The sequence below is a fragment of the Xiphophorus hellerii genome, chromosome 6 (genome assembly GCF_003331165.1).
Source record: "Xiphophorus hellerii strain 12219 chromosome 6, Xiphophorus_hellerii-4.1, whole genome shotgun sequence".
In the NCBI taxonomy this organism is placed as follows: Eukaryota; Metazoa; Chordata; class Actinopteri; order Cyprinodontiformes; family Poeciliidae; genus Xiphophorus; species Xiphophorus hellerii.
In genome coordinates this window covers 3,099,835-3,119,354 of record NC_045677.1, presented here as the reverse complement: position 1 = coordinate 3,119,354, position 19,520 = coordinate 3,099,835, and the positions used below count along the sequence as shown (strand labels likewise).

Here is a 19,520-nt window from a genome sequence, read left to right as displayed (position 1 = left end):
TTGAGGCGCAGCTCCTCCTCAGAGGTGCAGTTTCCAAGCTTCCGCCTCAGAGCAGCCTTCTCCAGCTCAGCTCCTTTAGACTAGCAAGTAGCAATTAGCAAACACCTGGTGGAACTCCACATCTGCTGAGCTCATTATATGATCTACTTCTCAGTAAGTAACTTGCTAAAGGGTTAATAGAGGAGCGACGTTTTGATGACTTCCTGAAGGCGGAGTTTCAGAAAGAGTAGGAGTTTTTAAAGAGACCCAATTTCAAAGTGGTAATTAGGAAGTAAAATTTCTTTTAAGTCATAATTATATATATGACATTTTTACAGCAGTAAAAGGTAACATCGTTATTTAATTGTGCTTTAAAATAGCACCATATACCTGGAAAACACATTACTGCCCCTTTAACAAATATGCTGACATGACTATCTTTGCATTTGGCAAGTGCAGTCCCATTTGTCTTGTGCTAGACATCTGACCAGCAGTGCAGCAACAGGTGAGGGTGGGGCAGTGCTGTGTTAGTCAATGCTCCATATGAGAAAGTTCTGGTCAATCCAGTCCTTTTTTAAGCGTCTCACTACCTGAGGACTTGAACTCATTGGACTAGCATAAAGAAATATTACATACCTTCAAGCAAGCAGATAGTCGGCTGCCCAGAAGGAGCAACCTACTTTCAGTTGACAGCTGTTGTTTTCTCTTCCTTTCCAGCTGATTTTTGGTCTACTCTGGGTGGCAAAAAGGAGTACCAGACGTCAAAGAGCCTGCAGAGCACAGACAGACCTCCTCGTCTGTTCGGCTGCTCCAACAAGACCGGAAGACTTATTGTAAGTGGGAAACAACTTCCTTCATTTTTATCCGGAGATGCTAAATATATATTAGTTAAAGACATTTTATTATTGAGCTGTAATGCATTAGTAAAATCTGCACGCTGTCAATCTGAGTTTCCATTTGCACTGGTGCTCAGGTGGAAGAAGTGCCAGGAGACTTCACACAGTCAGACCTGGCCACTGATGATGTCATGATCCTGGATGCCTGGGATCAGGTAAGATCAGAGTTTTTTCACTCCTGAAATGTAATTTTAGCACGTAAAGCTTCACAGACTGTGCAGAGTCATGGTTTTGATTTGAGCATCGCAGTTGGCCGTAGGCTGCCTGATTGAACTTTTTACTTATTGTGTCTCTTTGCTCCCCGCAGCTCTTCCTTTGGGTTGGCAACGAGGCGAATGCAGAGGAAAGAAGCGGGGCTCCCAAAATAGGTTGGTTACATTAGAGCTGTAAACAAACACAGAGGGGATTCTCTTCTGTTAGGTGCTCTGAATGAACAGCTGGGGTGGCTCTTAAATGAAAGATGATAAATGTATCATGTTTTGGTCATTCAGGCTCCCTAAAGAATTATCACAAAGCTAAATTTCACGTGTAAGATGTGTGACAAAAATAGACGATTCTTTTAAAATTGCTGGAAACGTAAGTAGTGTGGTTTTCAGGTTTTTGTTTGACAAAAGGTTGCTGTAAGATGTGCTGATTCCACTTATTTTACATCCGTCTTATGTTAGATCCAGATCCAGGAGGGAAACCCAGATTCTCCCTAGCGTCACATTGTAGCTCCTAACTTCGTGGACAGAATAGATATTCATGCTGGGTTTGATTTGTCTTGGAAGTCGAAGTTCAGAGCTGAGCCTTGAGATGACATGCGTGCTGTGTAAATAAACTGAATTGACTTGATTAAGACTGAATTAACTAGATGTTAAAACTTAATTTTAAATGTCTACTGTCTGCAGAGTAGAAGCTATAAAATTCTGTTTCTTTTCTCTTTTCACCTCTCGTATCGCAGCCAAGGATTACGTGGACTCGGATCCGTCTGGTCGAAAAGGACTGCCCATCACCACCATCAAGCAGGGGGCGGAGCCTCCCACGTTCACTGGCTGGTTCCAGGCTTGGGATCCCAAGATGTGGGACAAGGATCCACTGGAGAGCATCCGGGCCCATTTCTGAACACAGAACTCCAGCCTTGTCCTTTGCACTCCGGCTCCTTATCTTTCAGCTCTCCATGTTGCAGATTAAGTCCTGCTTTATTCAAATACCTAAGTGCCAATAATAATGTGACCACATTTATCAGGTTCGCTCAGCTTACAGTCAGAGTTTGTTGCCTTTGTATAACAAGGGATTATAATACCTACCAAGAACCTCAGGTAAAACGTAAAACAAAATGAAAAAAAAACTAAAATAGCACATCTCCTCTGTTTCTGTGTCCTGCCGGCGTCAGTCGACAAACCCGCCACATCTGTTTGTGTCTTGTTTAGTATGAAAAGGTTGTGCAGAACACACTCCAGTTACATCCTGCATTTCTTTGTTGAATTTCCTGCTTGTGAATTTTAGGACCCACTGTGTGACATTTGTAAACGCAAAGTGTGTTCGATCCCATTTTAAACGATCCTGAAATGTTCTTGCGAATGGCTTTTAAATAAAACTTTGTCGTTGAAACCTTTGGGTATGTGAACATTTTAAAAGACGGGAAATTCAAATGTCACCAAAAAATCGGATCCTGCAACATCTGCCAAATAAGTAAATACATAAAAAAGGAAGACAACACCTTAATCTATATCCGCACTGTCCTTTTGAAGGCAACCAGACTCCTCCTGTAATCTGGAACAAACTTCCAGAAACCTTTAAAGATGCTGAAACCCTGAGTTTCTTTAAACCATGGGAAAAAGCTATTTGTTTACACTTGCACTCAATTAATATTAACTGAAACATGAATTTCAATCTTATGTTCCATCTTTACAGCATCTTTATTGCCCCACTCCAATGCAATGTTTTTTTGTTTGTTGTTTCATATTTTCATCATGTAAAGCAATTTGAATAGTCTAGTTGCTGAAATGAAATGTATTATACAAACAATTTGCCTCGCCTTGATACTTATACCTCACTTACAGCATCTCAACGCGTATAATCTACAGAAAAAAAATGTTTATCCTAAAAAAAAACTGGCAGCTCACAGTGGGCTGAATCCAAGTGTATAAATGAGTAGAAAACTGAGTGGAAGGTAAAAGTGTGGCAGACAAAGGTGTACACAAAGCAGAACTAACTTCAGTGTTGATTTGACTGTGCAGTAAAGACAATTCAGGCATTTGGTGCAGATTCACAAGGCATGGACTGGAGTCAGTGCTTCAAGAGTCCACATTTTAGCCTTAGAACAGAGAAGAACATGAAATTATAAAACATGCTAATTTTGATGTATATACATAAATATGAAAGCTGGGGGTTTTAGCAAACTACTATCAATGAACTCATAATATTGAAAGCAAATGTGTTAAAATTCCATTCTTATTGTTAAATTATGTTAAGATAGATGTCAGTGGAAAAAGTCTATTGCCGACTATTGAACACTAGGTGGGATGGGACCCCTGAAAGCTTCCTTTAAATAGCCCGCAGGCGGGGGCGCAATTCCAGGCATCTGGCAGCACCGTAACCTGCATTACCAGCCTCTATTGCAATGCGGTGGCGCTCCGCAGATCTTCCCCGGTCTAGTGTGTGTTGGCTGTTTGGGGATAAAGCACGGCGCTATTCGGTCATGTGATTCCTGCCTTTTTTCCCCCTCCTTCGAAGTTGAAAGGCAGGAGCAGAGCAGAGGAGGGGGCCCAGCTCAGCTCAGCTCAGCTCGTCTTTCCTGCTTGTCGTGGATGCAGCCTTTTCTCCTCCTTCTTCCACCACAGTAATATTTGCTTTTCGCTCGTTTTTTTTTTTTTTTAATTCAACGAAACATTTCTTTCACAATGGCGGGAGCTATCATCGAGAACATGAGCACCAAAAAGTTGGTGATACTGGGAGTTACTCTGCTTTTGTTTCAGGCGCTCGCCTTCATGGTCGGCGGGTTAATTGGTAAGTTTTCCTCCTTTATCCCACTTTATCTGCTGCTTAGCTAATGCTCGCCTATATGTCCGCGCGACTGTTTAAAAGCATACGGCAGAAACGGGGGAAAAAACGCGGAGTTTAAAATAGTTTGTTGACGTTGCACTTAACTTTTATCGGTCTAAAAAAAGCTTTTCACAGAAATAATAGCCGACCTGCTCTAACTTGTAGCTAACAGCGCTGGCGGAGAGAACCTTAAGCTAAAATCACTGCTGCCTATCAAAGTGTTTGCTGCATGCTACGACTGCTGCCTTCCTTTCTTTGAACGGCACTGGCGGCAGGGCCGGATTTAGCAAGATGTGGGCCCCTGGGCTAAGGCCACGCTTGGTGCCTTACCCACGTAAGTTTTTCTCTTTTTTTTTTATTTATCTTTTTCGAAATAAAATGGCTTGATAGTCAATATATTTAGTTTACATGGGAATAGTTTAGTCTTAAAATGTCCACATAAACCTGACACCTTTTCTATAAATAAAAAAATCTTAAAGTCACAATGCCAGGTTTATAACATCCAAGAATAAATCATGATAAGGAGCAATGGGAAAAGTTTTTCTCAGGTGTATATCAGACACGACTTGTTAAAGAGATCAGATTTTATGTTTGTGCTTGCTGAGGCCACAATAAATATAACTAATCACACTCTCTAAAGTTAGCCATATCTGTTGATTCATTGACTGCTGATTATTTCAGATATCATTTTATCCCGAGATTGAAACAAGTGTGTTATGTTAATGTCAGTCACATGGTTGAAGTGACGTACTCTGAGCAGGGTATCCCAGGCATGCTGCTGGAAACATGCAAACCCTGCCAATCCCTGGGTGTAGTACTTTCCTATAGAAACTTTAATAAAATACTGCGTTTGCAAGCAAAACAAAAATGTGTACATATTTGCATGTTTTTGGGGTCCCCAAAACATCTGGGCCATGTAAGCCTTTGTAAAAAATGTGACTCGGTGGCTGGGAGTGAAAACTGGTTAAAACAGGAAAGGTCATGCCAGATATTTAAAACAAAAACTAATCGATAATTATGTATCGACTTATGTGAAACATATTTTGATTATATTTTTAAACCAATATTCAAGCTTTTTAGAATTGCTACAGAAAACAAATACTGGGGAAAAAATGAACAATTTGTTAAATGCAAAATGGTAAAAAGTGTGAACCATGGACAATATAAAAGGGAAAGAGGTGGTGCTGTTAGGTGCTGAGCTTAACAGCAATTTGGCCCCAAAATGTCATTCTGCTCAGGGCCTCGTTCTTCCAAGTTAAGCACGGCTGTCTCCTTTAAATTTATATAGTGTGTTTGCACTACTTTGAAACAAACTCAAAAGTTCTTTCCTCCAGTTAATTTATTCAGTCTCACCTCCTCCTCCTGTATGCATCCTCTGCTGTGGGTGGGACCCTCAGGCAGAATCTCTACCTTCCTTTTACTCTCCCATGAGTGTCTGTCTTCCTTTTTCCCCAAATTCCTTCCTATTAGAAAATGGAGCCGACATTTTTCTTTCTTTTTCCTCCTCATGACAGCGATGCACATAAACCCCCCAAAACCCAGCTGTCAATCTTCAGTTTTGCCTTCAGGTCTAAAGAGGAGTTGCTGTCAGGGTTCCTCATATCCTGTCATTCCCACTCTCTTTTTTTTTTTTTTTAACTCTAACACACATTTATACTAAGTGGGAACTTCCACAGTCCCTCTCATCTCCAGCTACTTTTCAGATAAATTGGCTTGTTTGGTTTTTTCCTGGCTGAGATGGTTTTAATGAAGCCAGATTCTTTTGTGTTTGCTTGCCGGCCAGGGGCTGCGGGAGTAATTGAGAAGAAAGCTTTTTCTTTTTTTTTCCTTTCCCCTCTTGTTTCCTGACAAACCCGGTGGCATGGCATGGGGTCAAGCGGGCTGAGGGGGCGGCCATCATTGTGGACCTGCTGGACTCACAGGTCCACTTGGTAATTAAACTCCCTGGGGGCTTGGGGGGTTAATTCTGTTTGATGTCCTTTTGTTGCCATGTATGAACACCAGTGGATCTAGCTTATGTTTACAGCAGTAAATGTAACTTTTTTGAATTGGTATGTAATAATGCGACACATGTCATATAATATATAATTTCAACATAACAAATCACGATATTTAAAATCTGATTGTGCAATTGTTGTTTATTATACTATAAAATGTTTTAAGTAAAAGAGGTGGTTGGTTAGGTGGTGAAGTAATTAAGAAGTTACAATGAACTGGTTTTGATGCCAGGCACCAGCAACTTTTTTTAGTTATTAAAACTCGTTGAAGAAATATTTTTTCCAGTACCATATCTGTACTGTTTATGTTTGAAATATGAAATCAAAGCAGAAAGACTAACACCTTTTAATAATTCGTTTTTTTATAATAATAAACTGTATAATATTGTGCTGATTATTTAAAAATGGCTTGTTTTGGACTGTGGTCAAATTATTGAGATTGGGTCATTACTATAGGAAAAATATATATATATACATGCATATATAAAAAATGCATATATATATGCATTTTTTTACCCCTCCAGGGGGTCTTTTGTGGGCTCTAGTGTCCCTTATATGAAAGTAGGCTGACAGAAAAGTTGGGAAGACATGAGGCAAATATCGTCGGGTCTGGGAGTCGAACCCTCGACGGCCGCGTCGAGGACTCAAGGCCTCCAAACATGGGTCGCGCTAACCCCTACGCCACCACGGCACGCCCAGAAAAATATTCTTGTCCAGTTGAAGCATATGCTGAGGAACTGCATAAAGTAAAAAAAAAAAAAACCCACATAAAAACTGCGTCATATTTAATTACAGTCATCATCGCATCGTGAGAAGAGTGATGGAAATTTGGGTTAATTGCTGTCATTTTTGTTATCAACATATTCAACACAGTTTAATATTTTCTTAAGTTTGTTCAGTCTTAAGCTTTTCCCACGCTGATATTTGGAGTCGATGCTCAAAGTTGAAAATGAAACAGATTTATTTTTTATCAGCTTGCTCTGCCATATATGCATACATAGTGGCTTTAGCTGCTGTATAAGTTTTGGTCCCTGTGCAGACGGTCCTGAGATGTTTACTTGCTGTCTGCTGTGATTAATGCAGGGCCTGGCTCTGCAATGGGTTGAAGTCATTTGCTGTTATTGCATCTCTGTGGCAACTTCATTTATTTTAGCGCAACTTCTCAGACAACATGGCTGACTGTAGCGGTTGACTTCTTCAGCTGTTCTGCGATAATTAGCGGTGCACTGATTGCAGTTTTCTGGCTGATCATTCTAGTGTTAAAAGCCTGACCTGCCGATTCTGATTTTGGCTGATACCCATGGTTTTTGTTGCTAAATATAATGACAAATTTACTAAATTTGAAACAATAGCTGCATTTCCACTACAAATGTTTGCCAAACCTTGTTGATATTACGCTAATGTCGCACTGTTTCCACTAAATAAGAAACACAATTAAAATCTCAGGTGAATAAGCTTACCACGATAAATCATTAAAAAACCTGCTGCGCAATCATCTTCCTACCACTTCCTGTCGTCATTGTTTTTGTCTTTTCCATCAGTAGTAATGGCCGGCTGATCATGTGACTTGTGTGATGCAAAAAAAGTATTTCAATTTCAGTCTTGTTAAATACATGGGCCAAAAAAGCCACCTCATCCCAGTGTGACAATTGTGTGTGTGTGTGTGTGTATATATATATGTATATATTTTTTTTTCTGAAAATTGCAGTGATTCCATTAAGCAGGTTTATTTTTGTAATTCCAATTTGCACAATTTTACGGTTAATGTAAACGCAGCTGTTGGGGTGACTGTTGTTAACTGTAGACGTTACCCAGTGCCCTGGTCAGTCTGACGGGCGCTCTCTCTTGCCGCATAGCAAAAGGGGGAAGTGGCTGATTTTTGGACCTTTGTGGATGTAGGTACGATCAGTGGCTAAGATTGGTTTTATGGGGAAGAATCTGCCAATCGGCCAAAGTTAAGAAAATCGGGGGCTTATCGATTGGTGCAATCGTAGTGGAAACTAGAAAATTTCGGAAGAAATTTAGCCGGGGCCTGCCGAGGCGCGCCCGTGGGGTTTGGGCACGGCGTCGTCGCTACAAATCGGCATCGACGCTAAAGAACGCCGCGACGTAATCAGTGGCACGCGGAGAACCGCAAGAACGTTAAGCGAGGTGGACGTGCACCATTCGGTACGATTTAAAATGTTGTCAAGGCTTTTATTTTGGAAGTTTTGTTAAACTTCATTTCAAAGGGACAAACTAATCCCATGCGTAATAGTCCTTGGGTTAAAATAGTTATATAATGCTCAAAACACAAGTAGCTGATGTAAAAATATTCAAGGCTTTTATTTTGAAATTTTCAGTATCCTTCATTTTAAAGTTCCGAACTAATACCACGTGTAAGAGTGCTTTGGATGAAAAAGTCAAATAAAGCCAAAAAGAGCAATTACATGATGTAAAAATATTCAAGGCTTTTATTTTGAAATTGATGAAAAAGTCAAATAAAGCCAAAAAGAGCAATTACATGATGTAAAAATATTCAAGGCTTTTATTTTTGGAAGTTTTGTTAAACTTCATTTCAAAGGGCCAAACTAATCCCATGCGTAATAGTCCTTGGGTTAAAATAGTTATATAATGCTCAAAACACAAGTAGCTGATGTAAAAATATTAAAGGCTTTTATTTTGAAATTTGCAGTATGCTTTATTTTAAAGTTCTGAACTAATACCACGTGTAAGAGTGCTTTGGATGAAAAAGTCAAATAAAGCCAAAAAGAGCAATTACGTCATGTAAAAATATGCAAGGCTTTTATTTTGAAATTTTCAGTATGCTTCATTACGTCATGTAAAAATATTCAAGGCTTTTATTTTGAAATTGATGAAAAAGTCAAATAAAGCCAAAAAGAGCAATTACATGATGTAAAAATATTCAAGGCTTTTATTTTGAAATTATTATTATGCTCCATTTTAAAGTTCCGAAGTAATCCCATGTGTAACAGTGCTTTGGATGAAAAAGTCATACAAAGCCAAAAACAGCAATTGCATGATGTAAAAATATTCAAGGCTTTTATTTTGAAATTATTATTATGCTCCATTTTAAAGTTCCAAACTAATCCCATGTGTAACAGTGCTTTGTATGAAAAAGTCATATACGGCCAAAAAAAGCAATTACATGATGTAAAAATATGCAAGGCTTTTATTTTGAAATTTTCAGTATGCTTCATTTCAGAGGGCCAAACTAATACCACGTGTAACAGTGCTTTGGATGAAAAAGTCACATAAAGCCAAAAACAGCAATTAGCTGATGTAAAAATATTCAAGGCTTTTATTTTGAAATTATTATTATGCTCCATTTTAAAGTTCCGAACTAATCCCATGTGTAACATTGCTTTGGATGAAAAAGTCATATACGGCCAAAAAGAGCAATTACGTCATGTAAAATATTCAAGGCTTTTATTTTGAAATTTTCAGCATGCTTAATTTTAAAGTTCCAAACTAATCCCATGTGTAACAGTGCTTTGGATGGAAAAGTAAAATAAAGCCAAAAAGAGCAATTACGTCATGTAAAAATATTCAGGGCTTTTATTTTGAAATTTTCAATATGCTTAATTTTAAAGTTCCAAACTAATCCCATGTGTAACAGTTACTGAGTGAAATCAGTTATATACAGCCCATAGCAGCAGGTAGTTCTAAAGGCCAGTTCTCAGTCCTGATCTGTTTCAACTGAGGATAGATAGAACTACAGCGATGCGTATTTGTAGTCCTGACCACCAGCCAATAGCCTCTTGAGTTCCGTTGCCATGGTAAATAATGGTCTCAGCAGGTGTGAGCTGTGAGTCATACATGCTCAAACACACAATTGTGTGTTTGAGCCTACACGTTTTACTGAAAAAAAGCATTGGAAACAAATCCTTCGTGTTCGGGAACCGTAATACATATTCGAAAAGCGTTTCGAGCGTATAAGAGGGCAATGTGTCTTCTGCGATAGTCCCGAGATTCATATCTGTACCTCAGTCAGAGCATTTACAGCGATGAGAGAAAGAAATGTTGTGCCCAGATCTGAAATTCTATTCAAATACATGGGAGAGAGCCTCAGACAGCCTCAGAAAATCCTGTCGCATGACTTTGCTCTGAAGCACCGTGACAGAAAACCGTACGGTCTAGATAAATTTCGAAAACATTTTACCGGAGCAGACAGGCGTATCAATGTCAGGACCGATTTTGATACTAATCGTGCGATATTTGTGGGCGTGATGGCGATTTCAAAAATGATTTGGGCTGAAAAAGTTGTCTTCATCTCTCACTCTAAGCAGCCAGAGACGCACTCTAACTTTAGGAAAAATGAGAAACTTTGGGTCGCTTTGAGGCAAATTGTGGACAAACCGTAACTGGTATCGACGAGCCGTCTTCACTTTCGAAGAGATCACAGACGTATCTACAAAATGAAATTTGAATGGCATTTCTAGGTGAAATTGTGACGACACAGAAAATCCTCAAAAATAGGGTATTTCTAGGATTTTTCCCATTGACTTATAATGGGGTTTTTTTCGTAGTTTTTTGCGAATTATGTCGCCACGTTAAGCCCAAATCCCACCAAAAGTAATAGCTGGAATGGCGTGAATTTTCTGCACGTTTTGATACCTCATTTGTAGGTGTGCACCCAGCGGTACGAGCCGCATTAACGGTTACGGAAGAAAAACTAGAAAATTTCGGAAGAAATTTAGCCGGGGCCTGCCAAGGCGCGCCCGTGGCTCTGGGCCCGGCGTCGTCACGCTACAAATCGGCATCGATGCTAAAGAACGCCGCAACGTAATCAGTGGCACGCGGAGAATCGCAAGAACGTTAAGTAAGGCGGACGTGCACCATTCAGTATTATAAAGTAAGTATATCAGCTAAAATCAGCAGAAACGCTAATGTTAGCGTCATTGCTTTCATCAGTATGTGGGAAATCACTAGGATATTTTCTATAATTGATTTACTCCATTCAGTATACTAAACATTGCTAAAAAGTAAAATAAATAGCTAATAGCTTATTGAAGCTAAAATGCTAACGCTAATGAACCTTGCATTGAACTGTTTAGTAACAGTTCAATGCTCATAAACTGCAGGAAGGCAGTTCATTAGCATTTACCTAATGATTGTCACAAATATAAATTTTCAATAACGCACACACACACAACATATTACAGTTTAAAAATATATATTGACCTTATGTTAAAGATTTCTACAAACGTTTTACAGGTAAAGTTTACAATGAACCAAAATTACAACATTTAAAGAATACCATAAATTTAAGAATCTAATGTCTCTGCAATAAAAAGAAATTGCTATCTTTTTATTTTTAAACAACACCTCATATTGTTAAATAACTGATTTTATGTATTCAAGTTTTAAATATTACATTTGAGTTTGCATGGATGTAAAATTACTGCTCAGTTTAAAAATTACAGTATCTTTAAACTGAGCAGTTTAAAAATATGCTCAGTATTTTTAAACTGCTCAGCTAAACTTCGCTCTTTAGCTCGTTAGCTTGTCGATGTTTCAGTTTTATTCGCTGGGAAAATTATTCTTTGTCTGCTTTGAAGATAAGCAGACAAATAATAAAAAACAAGTTTTGATATTAACTCTCAACTTCATTCACAAAACTTTTTCGTTATTTATTACTCAACGAACATGCATTTCACATAAGAACAAAACAATGAGGTGACGTTGCCTGTCCTTGAACACAACGCTGATCCCTCTTCACCCTGTCACCAACTCACACACATCCTCATTGTGTTGTGTTCTGTAAATAAACAAAACACAAGCAAAATCAATAAACTATATGCATATTCCAGTATACTGAGTTTTGGTTTTACATTCATTCTATTTAAATGTAGTTTGTTCGTGCTTACCAATGTTTTCTGGCCGGATGTCAGGCACCGTTTTCCCCTGGTCAGTTCGTCGATGTCTGGTTTTAGTTCTATTCTGTGGCAATCCGCAAAACGGCGTGTAGGTTTTCGTCAGTAATGCGCGATCTGTGCTTGGTCTTGTTTAAAGTCATTATTGAAAACATCTGTTCGCACAGATAGGTGCTTCCAAACGTGGACAAAACACGAGCTGCGTGGAGTCGAAGCTGTGGCATCAAATCAGGGGCAGTAGACGGTAAAAGTCCTCGATTGAAACATCACGGGACTTCGCTCTTTAGCTTCTTAGCTTGTCGATGTTTCAGTTTTATTCGCTGGGAAAATTAATAATCAGCTTGAGGTGACTCTGCTGCACTCTAGTGGCGAGAAGCCGTAATGTTGGTTGGTAAGAATCGGAAGGCATTATGGGATATGTAGTTTGTAGTCAATTCGTGCTCAAAACCTATTTTAAGTCAATCAATGGGGCTGTAAAACGGTGGTAGGGGGGAGAGGGCCACATAAAATGACGTAGCGGGCCACATGTGGCCCGCGGGCCTTGAGTTTGACACATGTGCAATAGAGGATCTATCTGCTGCTCATGCAAAACAGTCTATTTTAATCCCATGTGTAATAGTCATTGGGTTAAATCAGTTATATAATGCTGAAAACGCAAGTAGTTGATGTAAAAATATTCAAGGCTTTTATTTTGAAATTTTCAGTATGCTTCATTTCAAAGGGCCAAACTAATACCATGTGTAACAGTGCTTTGGATGAAAAAGTCAAATAAAGCCAAAAAGAGCAATTACATGATGTAAAAATATTCAAGGCTTTTATTTTGAAATTTTCAGTATGCTTCATTTTAAAGTTCTGAACTAATACCATGTGTAAGAGTGCTTTGGATGAAAAAGTCAAATAAAGCCAAAAAGAGCAATTACGTCATGTAAAAATTTTCAAGGCTTTTATTTTGAAATTATTATTATGCTCCATTTTAAAGTTCCGAACTAATCCCATGTGTAACAGTGCTTTGGATGAAAAAGTCATACAAAGCCAAAAACAGCAATTACATGATGTAAAAATATTCAAGGCTTTTATTTTGAAATTATTATTATGCTCCATTTTAAAGTTCCAAACTAATACCATGTGTAACAGTTCCTGAGTTAAATCAGTTATATACAGCCCATAGCAGCAAATAGTTCTAAAGGCCAGTTCAGTCCTGATCTGTTTCAACTGAGGGTTCCACTATAGATAGAACTACAATGATGCGTATCTGTAGTCCAAACCAGCAGCCAATAGCCTCTTGAGATCCGTTGCTATGGCAAATAATGGTCTCAGCAGGGTGTGAGCTCTGAGCTCTGAGCTGTCAAACACACAATTGTGTGTTTGAGCAAACACGTTTTACTGACAAAAAGCATTGGAAACAAATCCTTCCTGGTCGGGAACCGTAATACATATTCGAAAAGCGTTTTAAGCGTATGACAGTTCAATGTGTCTTCTGCGATAGTCCCGAGATTCATATCTGTACCTCACTCAGAGCATTTACAGCGATGAGAGAAAGAAATGTTGTGCCCAGATCTGAAATTCTATTCAAATACATGGGAGAGAGCCTCAGACAGCCTCAGAAAATCCTGTCGCATGACTTTGCTCTGAAGCACCGTGACAGAAAACCGTACGATCTAGATAAATTTCGAAAAGATTTTACCGGAGCAGACAGGCGTATCAATGTCAGGACCGATTTTGATACTAATCGTGCGATATTTGTGGGCGTGATGGCGATTTCAAAAATGATTTGGGTTGAAAAAGTTGTCTTGATCTCTCACTCTAATCAGCGAGAAAAGCACTCTAACTTTAGAAAAAATGAGAAACTTTGGGTCGCTTAGAGGCAAATTGTGGACAAACCGTAACTGTTATCGACGAGCCGTCTTCACTTTCGAAGAGATCACAGACGTATCTACAAAATGAAATTTGAATTGCATTTCTACGTGAATTAGTGACGACACAGAAAATCCTCAAAAATAGGGTATTTCCAGGATTTTTCCCATTGACTTATAATGGGGTTTTTTTCGTAGTTTTTTGCGAATTATGTCGCCACGTTAAGCCCAAATCCCACCAAAAGTAATAGCAACAATGGCGTGAATTTTCTGCACGTTTTGATACCTCATTTGTAGGTGTGCACCCAGCGGTACGAGCCGCATTAACGGTTACGGAAGAAAAATAAAGAACTACTATAACTAGAAAATTTCGGAAGAAATTTAGCCGGGGCCTGCCGAGGCGCGCCCGTGGGGTTTGGGCACGGCGTCGTCGCTACAAATCGGCATCGACGCTAAAGAACGCCGCGACGTAATCAGTGGCACGCGGAGAACCGCAAGAACGTTAAGCGAGGTGGACGTGCACCATTCGGTACGATTTAAAATGTTGTCAAGGCTTTTATTTTGGAAGTTTTGTTAAACTTCATTTCAAAGGGACAAACTAATCCCATGCGTAATAGTCCTTGGGTTAAAATAGTTATATAATGCTCAAAACACAAGTAGCTGATGTAAAAATATTCAAGGCTTTTATTTTGAAATTTTCAGTATGCTTCATTTTAAAGTTCCGAACTAATACCACGTGTAAGAGTGCTTTGGATGAAAAAGTCAAATAAAGCCAAAAAGAGCAATTACATGATGTAAAAATATTCAAGGCTTTTATTTTGAAATTGATGAAAAAGTCAAATAAAGCCAAAAAGAGCAATTACATGATGTAAAAATATTCAAGGCTTTTATTTTTGGAAGTTTTGTTAAACTTCATTTCAAAGGGCCAAACTAATCCCATGTGTAATAGTCCTTGGGTTAAAATAGTTATATAATGCTCAAAACACAAGTAGCTGATGTAAAAATATTAAAGGCTTTTATTTTGAAATTTGCAGTATGCTTTATTTTAAAGTTCTGAACTAATACCACGTGTAAGAGTGCTTTGGATGAAAAAGTCAAATAAAGCCAAAAAGAGCAATTATGTCATGTAAAAATATTCAAGGGTTTTATTTTGAAATTTTCAGTATGCTTCATTACGTCATGTAAAAATATTCAAGGCTTTTATTTTGAAATTGATGAAAAAGTCAAATAAAGCCAAAAAGAGCAATTACATGATGTAAAAATATTCAAGGCTTTTATTTTGAAATTATTATTATGCTCCATTTTAAAGTTCCGAAGTAATCCCATGTGTAACAGTGCTTTGGATGAAAAAGTCATACAAAGCCAAAAACAGCAATTGCATGATGTAAAAATATTCAAGGCTTTTATTTTGAAATTATTATTATGCTCCATTTTAAAGTTCCAAACTAATCCCATGTGTAACAGTGCTTTGTATGAAAAAGTCATATACGGCCAAAAAAAGCAATTACATGATGTAAAAATATGCAAGGCTTTTATTTTGAAATTATTATTATGCTCCATTTTAAAGTTCCAAACTAATCCCATGTGTAACAGTGCTTTGGATGAAAAAGTCAAATAAAGCCAAAAACAGCAATTGCATGATGTAAAAATATTCAAGGCTTTTATTTTGAAATTATTATTATGCTCCATTTTAAAGTTCCAAACTAATCCCATGTGTAACAGTGCTTTGTATGAAAAAGTCATATACGGCCAAAAAAAGCAATTACATGATGTAAAAATATGCAAGGCTTTTATTTTGAAATTTTCAGTATGCTTCATTTCAGAGGGCCAAACTAATACCACGTGTAACAGTGCTTTGGATGAAAAAGTCACATAAAGCCAAAAACAGCAATTAGCTGATGTAAAAATATTCAAGGCTTTTATTTTGAAATTATTACTATGCTCCATTTTAACGTTCCGAACTAATCCCATGTGTAACATTGCTTTGGATGAAAAAGTCATATACGGCCAAAAAGAGCAATTACGTCATGTAAAATATTCAAGGCTTTTATTTTGAAATGTTCAGCATGCTTAATTTTAAAGTTCCAAACTAATCCCATGTGTAACAGTTACTGAGTTAAATCAGTTATATACAGCCCATAGCAGCAAGTAGTTCTAAAGGCCAGTTCTCAGTCCTGATCTGTTTCAACTGAGGATAGATAGAACTACAGCGATGCGTATTTGTAGTCCTGACCACCAGCCAATAGCCTCTTGAGTTTCGTTGCCATGGTAAATAATGGTCTCAGCAGGTGTGAGCTGTGAGTCATACATGCTCAAACACACAATTGTGTGTTTGAGCCTACACGTTTTACTGAAAAAAAGCATTGGAAACAAATCCTTCGTGTTCGGGAACCGTAATACATATTCGAAAAGCGTTTCGAGCGTATGAGAGGGCAATGTGTCTTCTGCTATAGTCCCGAGATTCATATCTGTACCTCACTCAGAGCATTTACAGCGATGAGAGAAAGAAATGTTGTGCCCAGATCTGAAATTCTATTCAAATACATGGGAGAGAGCCTCAGACAGCCTCAGAAAATCCTGTCGCATGACTTTGCTCTGAAGCACCGTGACAGAAAACCGTACGGTCTAGATAAATTTCGAAAACATTTTACCGGAGCAGACAGGCGTATCAATGTCAGGACCGATTGTGATACTAATCGTGCGATATTTGTGGGCGTGATGGCGATTTCAAAAATGATTTGGGCTGAAAAAGTTGTCTTCATCTCTCACTCTAAGCAGCCAGAGACGCACTCTAACTTTAGGAAAAATGAGAAACTTTGGGTCGCTTAGAGGCAAATTGTGGACAAACCGTAACTGGTATCGACGAGCCGTCTTCACTTTGGAAGAGATCACAGACGTATCTACAAAATGAAATTTGAATGGCATTTCTACGTGAATTAGTGACGACACAGAAAATCCTCAAAAATAGGGTATTTCTAGGATTTTTCCCATTGACTTATAATGGGGTTTTTTTCGTAGTTTTTTGCGAATTATGTCGCCACGTTAAGCCCAAATCCCACCAAAAGTAATAGCTGGAATGGCGTGAATTTTCTGCACGTTTTGATACCTCATTTGTAGGTGTGCACCCAGCGGTACGAGCCGCATTAACGGTTACGGAAGAAAAATAAAGAAGAAGAAAGAAACACTTTCTCCGACAATAGTAATAGGTTCCTGCCATTGCTTTGCATGGCAGGCCCCAACTAGAAAATTTCGGAAGAAATTTAGCCGGGGCCTGCCAAGGCGCGGCCGTGGGTCTGGGCCCGGCTTCGTCACGCCGCAAATCGGCATCGACGCTAAAGAACGCCGCGACGTAATCAGTGGCACGCGGAGAACCGCAAGAACGTTAAGTGAGGCGGACGTGCACCATTCAGTATTATAAAGTAAGTATATCAGCTAAAATCAGCAGAAACGCTAATGTTAGCGTCATTGCTTTCATCAGTATGTGGGAAATCACTAGGATATTTTCTGTAATTGATTTACTCCATTCAGTATACTCTACATTGCTAAAAAGTAAAATAAATAGCTAATAGCTTATTGAAGCTAAAATGCTAACGCTAATGAACCTTGCATTGAACTGTTTAGTAACAGTTCAATGCTCATAAACTGCAGGAAGGCAGTTCATTAGCATTTACCTAATGATTGTCACAAATATAAATTTTCAATAACGCACACACACAACATATTACAGTTTAAAAATATATATTGACCTTATGTTAAAGATTTCTACAAACTTTTTACAGGTAAAGTTTACAATGAACCAAAATTACAACATTTAAAGAATACCATAAATTTAAGTATCTAATGTCTCTGCAATAAAAAGAAATTGCTATCTTTTTTATTTTTAAACAACACCTCATATTGTTAAATAACTGATTTTATGTATTCAAGTTTTAAATATTACATTTGAGTTTGCATGGATGTAAAATTACTGCTCAGTTTAAAAATTACAGTATTTTTAAACTGAGCAGTTTAAAAATATGCTCAGTATTTTTAAACTGCTCAGCTAAACTACGCTCTTTAGCTTGTTAGCTTGTCGATGTTTCAGTTTTATTCGCTGGGAAAATTATTCTTTGTCTGCTTTGAAGATAAGCAGACAAATAATAAAAAACAAGTTTTGATATTAACTCTCAACTTCATTCACAAAACTTTTTCGTTATTTATTACACAACGAACATGCATTTCACATAAGAACAAAACAATGAGGTGACGTTGCCTGTCCTTGAACACAACGCTGATCCCTCTTCACCCTGTCACCAACTCACACACATCCTCATTGTGTTGTGTTCTGTAAATAAACAAAACACAAGCAAAATCAATAAACTATATGCATATTCCAGTATACTGAGTTTTGGTTTTACATTCATTCTATTTAAATGTAGTTTGTTCGTGCTTACCAATGTTTTCTGGCCGGATGTCAGGCACCGTTTTCCCCTGGTCAGTTCGTCGATGTCTGGTTTTAGTTCTATTCTGTGGCAATCCGCAAAACGGCGTGTAGGTTTTCGTCAGTAATGCGCGATCTGTGCTTGGTCTTGTTTAAAGTCATTATTGAAAACATCTGTTCGCACAGATAGGTGCTTCCAAACGTGGACAAAACACGAGCTGCGTGGAGTCGAAGCTGTGGCATCAAATCAGGGGGCAGTAGACGGTAAAAGTCCTCGATTGAAACATCACGGGACTTCGCTCTTTAGCTTCTTAGCTTGTCGATGTTTCAGTTTTATTCGCTGGGAAAATTAATAATCAGCTTGAGGTGACTCTGCTGCACTCTAGTGGCGAGAAGCCGTAATGTTGGTTGGTAAGAATCGGAAGGCATTATGGGATATGTAGTTTGTAGTCAATTCGTGCTCAAAAACTATTTTAAGTCAATCAATGGGGCTGTAAAACGGTGGTAGGGGGGAGAGGGCCACATAAAATGACGTAGCGGGCCACATGTGGCCCGCGGGCCTTGAGTTTGACACATGTGCAATAGAGGATCTATCTGCTGCTCATGCAAAACAGTCTATTTTAATCCCATGTGTAATAGTCATTGGGTTAAATCAGTTATATAATGCTCAAAACGCAAGTAGCTGATGTAAAAATATTCAAGGCTTTTATTTTGAAATTTTCAGTATGCTTCATTTTAAAGTTCTGAACTAATACCACGTGTAAGAGTGCTTTGGATGAAAAAGTCAAATAAAGCCAAAAAGAGCAATTACGTCATGTAAAAATATTCAAGGCTTTTATTTTGAAATTTTCAGTATGCTTCATTTCAAAGGGCCGAACTAATACCATGTGTAACAGTGCTTTGGATGAAAAAGTCAAATAAAGCCAAAAAGAGCAATTACGTCATGTAAAAATATTCAAGGCTTTTATTTTGAAATTTTCAGTATGCTTCATTTCAAAGGGCCAAACTAATACCATGTGTAACAGTGCTTTGGATGAAAAAGTCAAATAAAGCCAAAAAGAGCAATTACCTGATGTAAAAATATTCAAGGCTTTTATTTTGAAATTTTCATCAAGCTTAATTTTAAATTGCCACACTAATCCCATGTGTAACAATTGCTGGGTTAAATCAGTTATATACAGCTCAAAAGAGCAATTTTCTGATGTAAAAATATTCAAGGCTTTTATTTTGAAATTTTTGTTAAGCTTCATTTCAAAGGGCCAAACTAATACCATGTGTAACAGTGCTTTGGATGAAAAAGTCAAATAAAGCCAAAAAGAGCAATTACATGATGTAAAAATATTCAAGGCTTTTATTGTGAAATTTTTGTTAAGCTTCATTTTAAAGTTCAAAACTAATCCCATGTGTAACAGTTACTGAGTTAAATCAGTTATATACAGCCCATAGCAGCAAGTAGTTATAAAGGCCAGTTA

General features: G+C 38.1%; 1 protein-coding gene across 6 annotated transcripts in view; it reads left to right on the top strand.

Moving 5' to 3' along the window:
* Positions 1-19,520, top strand: part of wls (Wnt ligand secretion mediator) — a 79,753-nt gene that overhangs the window by 28,827 nt on the left and 31,406 nt on the right. For 2 of the 6 annotated variants that reach the window (XM_032566499.1, XM_032566498.1), the window contains exons 12-15: positions 697-812; positions 953-1,030; positions 1,183-1,243; positions 1,819-2,468. The exons of 2 other annotated variants lie outside the window; for them this stretch is intronic. In XM_032566499.1, the coding sequence (XP_032422390.1) occupies positions 697-812; positions 953-1,030; positions 1,183-1,243; positions 1,819-1,979 (416 nt within the window). In that variant the 3' untranslated portion in view covers positions 1,980-2,468. Of the gene's footprint in view, positions 1-696; positions 813-952; positions 1,031-1,182; positions 1,244-1,818; positions 2,469-3,518; positions 3,867-19,520 lie in introns of those variants that run through there. 2 more of the 6 variants (XM_032566504.1, XM_032566500.1) reach the window with 2 other exon arrangements.